This window comes from Ammospiza nelsoni, chromosome 2 (genome assembly GCF_027579445.1).
Source record: "Ammospiza nelsoni isolate bAmmNel1 chromosome 2, bAmmNel1.pri, whole genome shotgun sequence".
NCBI lineage: Eukaryota > Metazoa > Chordata > Aves > Passeriformes > Passerellidae > Ammospiza > Ammospiza nelsoni.
In genome coordinates this window covers 43,466,245-43,478,503 of record NC_080634.1, presented here as the reverse complement: position 1 = coordinate 43,478,503, position 12,259 = coordinate 43,466,245, and the positions used below count along the sequence as shown (strand labels likewise).

Here is a 12,259-nt window from a genome sequence, read left to right as displayed (position 1 = left end):
TTTTATAGTAATATGAAAGAAGTAGCAGCATGAGATTACAAAATACACATGGTATCATCGGTACTAAACTTCCTATTTAAAATAAGATATCCTTTAACAGAAAAAAATGATTTGCAAAGAAGGGAAGATTTCCGAAACTCATTAGAGTGTAATTTTGAGAGCCATAGCTAGGACAAAAGAAATTTTAGAAATTTGACTGCAGGTATTTCTGCACCTCCTCTAAAGACCACGTAAATGAGCAGCAGGTTCCTTTACACAGCCCCTGCTCTGGCAGTTTCAGTGGGCGAGCCGAGTCCCAGCGGCCCAGGCAGGCACTGAAGGCACGGGCTGGCTGGGGCTGCTGGAGCGCAGGGGCAGCGCCAGCCTGCTCTGCCAACGACTCTCCCGGGGCTTGCCCAGTTGTTTTCTCAGCACGTCACTAAATCAGGGGAAGGTGTGCATGCCTAGAGAGTACAGGGCTGTGTGCTACTCCATCACAAACACAATTCAACATGAGAACATGGCCAGGAATGAAGGAGTGATTTTATTTAGATGCACTAATGTTTTAGCTATACATTTGCAACATTTAATTCTAAATATCCCCTTACGAAGCAGTAAGTACTATGTTTAACGTGGAAGATACCTAAAGGTCAGATGTTAATTCTTCAGTGCCATGCATTTTTCCTAGAAAAGTTTGTAATTACTTCTTTGCAAACTATCATCAAACAAAGTGCTACCAGTGAAGCAGAACTGAGAAATACAAGTGGACTGAGTTTTGCTTAAGTGCTATTACTGCAAAAATATTGTGTTGTTTGGGGGCTTTTTTTACTATTATATTTGATATTGTGCCCCTGCTCTTAACTGATGTTATTAGAGGTGATTAAAAACTAGCTCCTCTCTGAAACAGGTGAACAGCGTTTGTAAGAGGATATTTCAGAGATGAAAGAGAGGTAAAGAGCCTGAAAAGGACGTAGAATTTTCAATGAAGTTTTCCAGTTTTTGGGGAAGACGTAAAGTTGCAGATTTTCTGGGTGTACTTGACTAGCATTCATTTTCACTAATGCTCTTCCTCGGACACTTACACGAGGAGACAAGTGCAGCGCAGGCTGTCCTACCAAGCCACTGTAAATCCAAGCAGGAGTTCTGTTCCCCAGCCGCGGGGAGCCACCGCCAGCCGCGCCGCCGGTCCTGTCGAGCTCCCAAGGGAGCGTTCGGCGGGGTTCATTGCCGACCACCGCGGGCCGTGCCCGGCACAAGCGGCGGGAGGCTGGCTCGGTCCCGGCGGGGGGACATGGCCCCTGTCCGGGGCAGCGCTGCGGGCCCCCCAGCGCGGCCGGGCCGGTGCCGCGGGCCGCAGCGAGCGGCGGCGCCGGCGGGGGAGGCGCGCAGGGGGCATCGGAACCCCAGGGGAGGCGAGCGGAGCCCGCCGCCCTCCCACCTCCCGCCCCTTCCCTCCGGCCGGGGACAGCCGCGCCGCCTGACGCGCCGCAAACTTTGCTGCCCCCGCTCCGAGCTGCGCCTCGCCCGCGGCGCGGCGGGCGGCGGCTCCGGCTGCCGGGAGCCCCTCGCTGCCGGCTCCGGCTGCCGGGAGCCCCTCGCTGCCGGGGCGCGGAGCGAGCGGGGCCGCAGCGCTGCCGGCGAGAGCCCAGCGCGGCCCCGAGCGCCGGTGCCTCCGCGGCGCTGCCGGCGCGCCCCGAGGGAGCCGCCGCGCAGCTCGGCCGCGGGACAGCATGAGCCAGGCGCAGCCCTACGCCCCGCGCAAGGGCAGCTCCCCGGCGCCCGGGGCACGGCGGAACGACAGCCAGGACTACCTGCTGCTGGACGCGGAGCTGTGCGAGGAGAGCGCCCTGCCGCCCTACGCCTTCTACCCCGTGTGAGTCCCGCCGGCCGCGCCGGGGTGGCTCCGTCTCTGCGCGGGACAGGGGCGGCGGGCGGGGGTCGGCGCTGGTGGGCAGCCGTGTGGGGACCTGACAGCTTCCCGCGCCTCCCCGGGGCAGCAGCTGTGCTTGCCAAGGCGGAGGAGCAGCGTTGGCACCGCCGTGCCCGCGCTGGCAGGTCTCCTCTGAGCACGGCGTGGTGCCTTCCCGCTGGCAGGGAGGCGAAGGGTGGCTTGGGCTCAGCTGTGGAGAGCAGGGCAGGAGACGTCGGGTGTACATAGAACTGATGGTGTCTGATGGGTTTAATGTAATTAATGTTAATTCCTGTGATCGGTTGCTCCCGCCGAGAGAGCGCACATTGAAGGTGTGTGCATAAAACCATCCTCCTTTCGTTATTGCAAAATAATTACAAAAAATCCTATCCTCCTATAATTATCTTTAAGGCCGCGTAGCCTTGTGTAATTTCATTATGTGAGTTTTGGCAGGTAGTTATCATTTAAAGCAGAGTGTAAGAACATATGCAATAAAAGCTGAATTATGTAAACATAAATTACAAAGGTTCCAGGAACTACAACTTAACATCCACGTCTATTGGCGTTCAGTGTTGGCAGTGTCCCTTTGGTTATGTGCTGTCAGCATGACTACTGTAATTACCACTTGTTAATGCTTCTGAGGAGAACCTACCCAACAGGGGGAAAATGGGTATTAAGCAATGCAAGATGAGTCCTAAAATCTCAGATGATTGCCAGAAGATGTGTACTTTCTTTTTTACAAATTATATTTTATTGCTTAAATGGTAAATTACAGTTATCAGGCTCTCCTAATATTTGCTGTTTTATCTGTGAGCCACCTACCAGCCACTTGACAGCTACCTGGATATAGGAAAGGAATAACAACAGTGAAACTGGGAACACTTAGAGTGCTTGAATATTTATCAACTCAGCTAAGAACAACCAGAGTTTTCAAAATTTACTGCTGTATTGCTATTCTTGAGTGTCTTTGTGGATCACTAATTCAGTATGCTCATGGAGCTATGTGTAACAGCATATATTACTGCACATTGGACTTAAACCCTACATGTATGAATGTATCTAATGCAAATATCTAATGAATCCTTTCAGAAAAAAAAGCTTTCTGATGTTTAGTTCAGATTGGTTCTCACTAGTGGACTAAAGCTTTGAACTAATATGGCAGTTTGAAGTTCTTTTGCCATCTACTCACTCAGAGTGGTTGTGCAGATGTGAGAGGATAGAGCTTGCGTTAAGTGTTTCAAATCATCTCTTCGAACAAAGTCTGCAAGTCTGTGGGGTGCTGATAATTTCCCTTCAAGAATGAAGTGAAAGAAGTGCCTGTGCCTGCAGCTCCTGGTCCATCACTCTCTCAGTGTGGAGACTGCCTCTCATCACCTCACAGTGGCCATAGGGACAGCCTGCATCCTAATCTAGTTGCTTTGTAGAACCAGGGTAGCACTAACTACAGGAAGTTATCAAGAGCTTGGTTTTCACATCCACATTAGGCATGAAGAGAAGTTGTTCTTTGGGGTTTCTCTGGTTATGGAAAAGAATCACTTCCCAGAGATCCATAGGCAATGCCTACATGTAGCTACTGCCAGGGCTTCCTTGGCTGGCATGGATGAATGCAGTGAGTGAACAGGCTCCTCTAGGCTACAGTGATTACCAAGCAGTTTTTGAATTTTTCTGCCTAACTTCCAGCTATATCACATTTCAGGTACATTTTGTAGATATGCCTTTTCAACCATAAGTCATTGGTTTTGCTAGAGGCCTTCATATGGCCAAGAATTTAATAAATAATAAGCTGGGCCATGTGTAGCATATGATCTTTATACTCCTTATCATCTACATGCAGTAAGAATACTTATCTCTACTTATGTTTTTTTTACTCCTCAAATTACTGGTATTTCCTGATGCTGTTATGGTGATTAATGGAGATCAGTAATGCACGGTACAGCTGATGTCCAAAAAAGCTGAGTTTTACCTCCTTTTAAACATTACTGAGAGGGTAACACACTTACTGGCATAATATGGCACGTGACTATTGCTTGAAAAGTAGCTTGATACTAAGGAATAGTTTTTCTCAAATGGTGATTTGGTGCTAATGCTGATGTTACTGAGGACATTGTTTGTAGCACATGCTTTTAATGTGTTGTTTTGTGACTGCCGTTAAGTGCTGTAGCTTCTGGATGATAATAATAACCCAAACCATTTACAGAGATGTATTTCTTGTATTTTAGCTCCTCTTTCTGGAGAACAGCTTTACTGTATCCAAGGTATCTTTACTGCAAAAAAGATTTCAAGAAGGTACCTTGAGTTTATCAGCTGTGCCAAGTAGGGTCACACAGTCTTTTGGCAATGGATGGAAGGCTTTTACCTTTATATGTGGCATGATGCAAACCAAAATTTGAATGGAATTTTGTGCTGAAAAATTCTGCTGTTCTTTTGAATTCAGAACCTCAAGCAGGAAATCTAAAATTTAGGCAATCTGTAGAATGTGTAAATAAATTATTTCCAAAAGATTACTTACTTACTTACTCCAAAGTCTTACTTTTTAAGACTTAGGCTTCTAAGATGTGTTAGAAATTATATGCAAGTAAACATTTTCTTTCTAGTAGTGCTATTCCATGTGGTCATTGAGTCCTGCCTCTTATGTATCAAGAAATACAGTGCAATATACATGTCAGAAGATTGACTATTGCAATTCAAAAATGTGTATATGTTGGGATTTGTCCCTCCTGTGCAAGTATTTCATTGGCAAAAAGCCCAGTTTTGAGGTTTAAAACAGGATGGAAGCTGCATTTTAATGTCTAACCCCACGTCTGAGCACTGATGTGCAGTAGGATTTGGAAGTGATAGCACTTGTATGTAAACTTCCCTGCTGGAAAAATGTTAGTGAAGGACAGATTGTCAGTGTACTAAGCTAGTGAGAAGACACTAATTCAGTCAGACATCTGGTTAGAATGCTTATTTATACTTCACAATATTTTGCATTGTGAAAAATAGATGTTTTCTTATAGATGTGAGGAGGAATAATTGTGTATTAAAATGTCAGTTGTAAAGTAAATGAGGCACACAAGTTATCAGATGAAAACAGGGGAAAAGGGTTCTGATGTCGATAACTGCCTTGAGACATAGACTGTTCCTCAACTTTTGTGGTTTTCCAGCTGTTTCTTGAAATTACCAAACCTAGTACATTCTTAAAAACCTATTCTTTGTTAAATAACATGTTTAATGATTTCTTTCCTGTCTGCAATGTAATGGTTTCTGCCATTGACATAATGTAATTTTTATCTCTAGTCTCAACTGTCTTGCTTGAAATGACCTGTAAAATTATTTTCCAGACTCTTCATTAGACATAATCTCTTCAGGGAGTACTGTACAATGTGGCAGCTGTGTTTCCGATTGTCATCCTCTTTGATGAGATGCTTTGTCTTCTGAAAATATGTTGCAATAGTCTCGTTGAAATCAAAAAGGTAGAAGAGTTGGTATGGAGGGGGGTTCATTTCCTTTTATAGCCTAGTGTATGGAACAAATGCACAGATCATAATGTGATTTATGTTTGATGGATCTAATTCATACTGGGCACTGGAAAAAAAATCATATCTGAATCTCTCATATTCTGGGTGACTGAATGTAATCCCTTGGCTCTCGAGTAAAAGGACAACAACATTGTTATCAAGCCCCCCAGCTTTTAGTTCACTGTGTATCCTGCAAGCAGGTAGAAGAGAATGCTTCACTTTTCACATCACACATATTCCTATTTATTTCATATTAAGTAGACTTTTTCCCCCACATGTGTTCATTTTTGGTGCAGGCTTGTGGGATTTCTTGGGTTTAGTTGTTAGGCACTCTTGTGTTCACTGTGTACACTCAGTAATTTAACTGGGAGCTTCTTTGGTCAGCTACAGTACCCAGTTTCCTATGCTATGATTATGAATAATAATTTTTCTTGAGCCACTGCGATATATCTGTAAGTTTATTTATACCCTAACTCTCATTTAGTCACCAAACAAATGAAAGTTGACTCCCTGGGGGACATAATTTTATAAAACTGTAAGATTTCCATAAAAATATAAGTAATTTGTTAAATTTGCATGAGGAAGGTGGAGTAGTGATTCAGAAATGTGTGGGATGTGTATGGCATACTTTTCAATGTAAATATAATAACCAGCATGCTGTTTGTCAAACATTGTCCCAGCAGCATTTCCCACCACAGAAGCTGAAGGTTATAATAACTGGCTACTTGAAGAATTCTTGCCAGTATTGGTATCCCCAAATAAATATGATTTGGCACGGTGGGTCTGCGTCATCAAGCTGTGTTAGACTTTGCAGCTCTGCAAACACAAGCAGAAGAAGAGTTTGCTGGTTAAACTGTGTCCATCAAATTGTTTTGCTTTCATACCTCAGGTTGTTGTGCGGTGTGAGGCAATGCCTTAGCAGAAGGCCTTAAACTTGAAGTGCATACAGTGAGTTTTATATACAGGTTTGTGCACTTACTTGTGGGTGTAGCCATTGCTACACAGAGTCCACTCAACAGGAGGCTTAAAGGACTTGCGTTGATAAGCAGTGTTTAAATCTAAGTTTGGATAATTGAATGTGGACAAAAAGCTTAATGGTAATTAAATGACAGGCAGTGTTCTCTGGAATGGATTAACATTTTTGTCTTGAAGTAGAAAGTTTATTATTTGTTTAGCACTGATATACACAATCAAGTATACTATTTTTAGTGAAATAAAATGTGTGGAATATAATGTGAAGATGACTGACTAAGGTCCTGGTCTGGGCTTACCTTCCATATCCATTTCTGTCCAACTACATTTTTTCTACTAATAGTGCATTTGTCAGCACAGCTGTATTGTAACCCCTAGTCTGATATGTTTGAATACATTTTTGTCAAAATTGGAAAAAATAGCCAAAAGGCAAACTTTGGCATTAAGAATAAAATGTGAGATTTACTACAGTAACCCTGAATAAGTGAAATAATGGCATATCAAGTATTGTTATTTTTAGGTGCTTTCTCAAAGCTTTGTGGGAAGTAGATAACTTGTTTTCTGAAGAGTAGTTCCTTTTTGTTAAAAAAAATTACTCATATGAATAAAATATCAATATTGTGGTTGTCAGCTCAGGTGATGCCAGCTCAGAAGAGCATGACTGGAGTTCAGTTTGGTCTTAGAACTTGATTAAACTCTGGGTTTGATGTCAGTATTTACCTTAGTGAAGAGAACAGAGAAGTGAGGATATTTACAAAGTATTTAGCATCTATGAGGCCTTTCAAGCAGGTAGAAAGAAGGATCATAAACCAAAGGATCATGGTTGATCTGTAGAAAACAATGCCGACCACAAGGCCTGCTGCTGCTGCAGCACTAACAATTTTGCAGACTGTTCAGTCTGGAGAATTTCCACAAAACCTTAGAAGGGTTTGGTATGGGGGAGATCTTAAAGATTGTCATCTAATCCCAACACCCCTGCTATGGGCAGGGATGGCACCCATTAGATCAGCTTGCTCAGAGCTCCATCCAGCCTGGCCTTGGACACTTCCAGGCATGGAACATCCACAACTTCTCTGGGCAACCTATTCCAGTTGTCTCAGAACCCTGTGAGTAAAGAATTTCTTCTTCACAGCTAATCAACTCTCTCCTGTTTTAGTTTAAATTAAAGCCTTTTCCTCTTGTCCTATCCCTGTCTGCACATGTCACATCAGCTTAGCTAGCAGCTAGATGAGTGAGGGCCCAGCAGACTGGAGGGATGGACTCAGAGCTGGTCTGGTGCCTCCTGTCATCTTCTGTCAGCACTGGGGTTAGTTCAGAGGAACACTTGGTTGTGCTGATTTTCCTCCTGGCCCAGCTTGGGTTTCTCCTGTTGTGCACATTGACTGACTTCAGGACTGATGACAGACTGCTTAGCAGCTTTTCAAAGGGGAAAATTCCCTTATCTTTAAGGAGTGATTTGTGTTTTCTTTTCCTTCTGTAAGATGTTTGCCTGCCATCAACATGTGTCAGCTTTGTAAAGGCTGAGTAAATCTGAAGTCATGATTTTCCCCCTTATTTGGAACAACTGGCCAGGCCAGACTGATAAACTTTGTTAGTCCTGTTCTGTCTGCATGTACTAGGCCTACCAAGTAGTAATAGCCCATAGTAAACTTCTATGAGAATTTTTCCTAAGCAACTGTTTTTCATGATAGAAAGTTATAAACCAATTTTCTCTTTTGCTTTTCAATGCAGTAATTGATTTTCTGTACTAGTTTTAATTCCACTGTGTTAATCTTTAGTTATATGCTTTTCTTCCTTAAGATAACTTAAAATTACTTTCAATTTTCAAATATTATAAAGAATGTCTTAATGAAAGAAACACGCACTAGAAATTTCTAGTTTATTATCTTCATTTGCTAAGGTTGAGAAGTTATGTTTCTTGGAGTTTTTTCCATCTGAATTTATTAATTTATAGTTAATTCCAGTGAAACCACAATGATCGAAGTATATTACACACAAAAGCTTTTGAAACGGTAATTGAAAGGTTATAGAGCTTTATTTGGGGCTATGTGGGAGAGGAGTTTTTGAAGGTCACATGTGTGCTATACTACTGGTGTTTATTCAAAGAGAAATCCTGTGCTCTGAGAACTCTCAGGCTTCTCTTAGCCCTGAAGGATAATTCTGAATGCTGGGGGATCTGCCTGTGCCATGTCCACTGCTTGTCTTTTGCTTTCCTCTGTCCTGCAGGAGCGCATAGAGTAGGGTGGTTGCTCACAGGGTTCATTCAGGCTCTGCAAAGGATCATCCTGCTCCACTGGAGAGTGGGTTATCTAGTTATCCTGACAAATCGGATGCAAACGGCAGGTTGTGGGAAGGCAGCAGGGACTCTTCCTCTCTGTAGATTTTATATTCCTCTCCCTTTAAGAACAAGTTTCCTCTTAATTACTCAGGACAGTTTTTGAAGACTGCTGCTATTGTGAGTCTTAGAGTAAATCTTGTGCGTCTCAAGTGAGTTTTAGAATAGTATTTCTCCCCATACAAGAGAAAAATTTGTTTTCTCTCTTCTAAGTGTGGACATATGAGTTAAAAATTGCGACAATCCTTGATAAAAATACAATTGAAGTGCAGTAGCACTTAAAAACCTTAGCTGATATGACTTCATTTTCAAGTAATAAGCACCGGATGAAGCTTTTAAAGGATACTAGGTATTTGGTGTGGCTTCTCATTGTGAGATGTTCTCACTTCAGGATCTTACAAACTCAACCACACAATATCAAAAGGGCTGGAAAACTTGGGCTGTAATCCATATTGCTATTCAAATCTCTTGGTTGTCAGTGGGAGTCTGTAACAAGCTCTTGCTGCCCAGGGAAGACTAAGGAGTTGCAACAACATGGCAGATATGTTGGAGCAAAATTAGCAATATCTTGAACTGACGTCTAAGCAACAAATAAAACCACCAATAATTAGGAGGGGAGAGGGACTTAAGTTTCTGAAGATAGAGTTTAGATTATTTGAAACATTTTGCAGAGCACTTCTAACAAAAAAGTCAGCAATAGCAGTGTCTCCAGGTCTGCAAAATGAATGCTGAATATGGTACAAAGCTGAAGAAGTTAATGTTTCCTACTTTTCTTCAGAAAAGAATTTCAGAGGTTTAAGTTAGACAGCTATTTAATCATTTAGCAACATCTGATGTGAGCACATTTGTAGGTAAACAGCAAATGACGTGACAGTGAAATTTCAGAACTTCTTTGTATGATAAAATAATAATGATATTACCTAACAAGTTGATATATAAAATATACACTGGGATTTCTTACCCCACAGCCACTTCCATCCTAGAATCAGCAACACCATTTAATGCATAACAGGAAGAGAAACTAAAAAAAAATAACCTAGGCGAGGATTTAGAGATAGCAGGGCTAATGCCTCTCATTTTACAAAGCTGTCTGAGGATCTTTCATGACCTGATGTTTCTATTTTACTGATTTTACATCAAATCTGTAAGCCAGCAAAAATTTCCCTAGTTATCAGTGAGAGCATTGAAAATGCCTTAGAGGGAAAGAACATCCTTTGTGGTTTTAACTAGCTTTGTGCAGGGCATTGCTCAGTGAGGAAGGTGCTGGAAGCAGCACTGCTGGGTGTCTGTGTGCCTTTTTCAAACTCTGTGACAAGGTTTCTGACTGCATACTGGTCTTGATATCTCCAGAGGGCCAGAAAAGGCATGGAAGTACACATTGAGGAGGAGGGGAAGTAGAATCACTGCAGTGGCATGTGGTCCAGTTCCTGTATGTATTTAGAGGCCTGAGGACACTTTTGGGGAATCAGAATTACATGACAGATTCAACGGCAAAGTATCTTTTGTTGAGTGAGATGTCATTTCTGAATAATTTCTATGTCTGGAATAATTCTTCTGAATCTATCAATATTATATTGGCAGAGGGGGAATGTTACCCCAAATATGGATTTCCAACCAGACAGCCCCTTGACAGTGGCACAGTCATCTGAGTGCTCTTTATTGTAAGAAATATGGAACAAGATTAGTAGTGCTGAGTGCCATCTGAAAATGGAAATGTGCCCATCTGTGCAAGCTCTCATCCAGACTCAGCAGCAGGCTGCTGCTGGTGAGGGGCATGGGGTGGCTCTTTTTGCATGTGATGCAGGGTTGGGATCCTGCCTCTGCCTGCTGGGTTTGTACTTCTCTGCTGTGTTGTGATAGCAAGCAGTCAGGATCATTCCAGCTGTGTGATAGCAAGCAGTCAGGATCATTCCAGCTGTGTGATTGTGTCACACTGCCTGATGTTCAGGTAAGCACAGCTTTTTGTCATGCTCCTTGGGCTGCTTCTCGTGTTGCTGTAGTCATAACATTTGTCCTGAGTACAGGCCATGGGTCATTAGTGGAGTATGTTCAGATATGCTAGCAGGTGTCACTGTCCTGGCTGAAGAGTCAGTGATTGATGGGATCACCTTACCTCTCACTCTGCTCAGTAGCCCCTGAGCCCAAGACTGAGACAAAAGTTAGAAGAAAACATCTAGTATTATTCCAATATTCTTCAAGGTACTACTTCTGAGAATATAAGAGGCAGTAAATATGAAATTATGACTGCTAAATATATTAAAAAAAAAGGCAAGGTGCTAAAAGCTATGTAACTGGAGATGTTTAAAAGGAATCAAAAAAGTTATGGATGTACAAAATAAGACTGCCTTTTTTTCCCACCTGTCTCCAGTCATCAATTAGCATCTTCCTAGAAATTCAAGGTAATTTCCAGTAAAGAGAGATGCAGCTGCTTTATGTTCTTATGTACAGGAATGGGACATTGCAGAGTGGTGGTGAAGAATGGTAAAACTATTTTCATGACACTTTTCATGTGCAGCATCTAGAGAAATAATCTATCAACTAGAATAACTTTATATCCCAGACATTATTGCTGCATGAGAGCATGGCCCTCTGCTCCTCACACTTTTGCACTTACTGCTGCTGCACTTACTGCTGCTCCAGAGAGTACATGGCATAACACTTACAGGAGAATCATGAGGAAAACTATCCAATTTCTCAGTAAATAAAAATTGTAAGTAAAACTCTGAAAGTGTGTGTTTTGTCTTTTGGGTTTATTTCCTTCCCCTTCCTTTCTTCTTGGATGTCACCTTTTATCCCTGGCAAAAAAACCCAAACAATTTCATTTTTCCAATACAAAATATAGAGGAAGGCTGTGTTCCCATTTCCCAAGTCCTATGTAAAAATGAAGGCTGAGTAAATCTGAGACTTCTGCTCATGTGGAGTGTTACTGGTTTAGTATCTATTTTCATAGTTTAAAAAATCACTTTCATTCTTTTTTTCCAAATAAGTCTTGACAGCACTGTTCTCAGAAGTATTCTCCATTGGCTTTTTGATCAAAAGTGTTTCAGTATGGCTGAAATAAGAATGTTTGCATTTGGTTTGTTGAAGCCACCATAAATCATGCATGGGTTGATCCAATATTAACTGCTTTTGAATCCCCCCCAGGATGGCTGTAGAGGGCACAGCTCCAGCTCTGCTGAACTCTTTCCTGCTCTGCAGACGTGACTTGAGTCCCTGGGCAGTGCTCAGGGTGTTCAGCTCATGGTGTTCTCTCAAGAGACCAGCCCAGGCAAAGCTATTGTGACCAAAACTACAGTTCTGTCTCCCTTCAGTGGGAGAATGTAGCTGATTGTGCTGTGGAACGATGCAAAGCTCTACATTCCAGATCAGTTACAAAGCAACCATACAAATGCTTTCTTCTCCTCTACAATGTAAAAGTTTGGATTCAGGTAATGGAGCCTCGCCTTGTCCCCTTAATTTTAATGTATTTGGTTAAAATCTGGTAAGTGAGGTTAGGCAGTTAGACAAGCAAGATGAATTCCTGATGAGGTTTTTTTTTTCAGAACCTATATACAGCACCAAATA

The 12,259-nt window shown here is 42.4% G+C and overlaps 1 protein-coding gene across 1 annotated transcript in view; it reads left to right on the top strand.

The window, feature by feature from the left end:
• The first annotated feature begins 1,709 nt into the window (after window positions 1-1,709).
• The window catches only part of TRPC6 (transient receptor potential cation channel subfamily C member 6), a 78,639-nt gene continuing 68,089 nt past the window's right edge, over window positions 1,710-12,259 (top strand). The window contains exon 1 of the mRNA XM_059493766.1: window positions 1,710-1,852. Coding sequence (XP_059349749.1) covers window positions 1,710-1,852 — 143 coding nt within the window. The remainder of the gene's footprint in view (window positions 1,853-12,259) is intronic.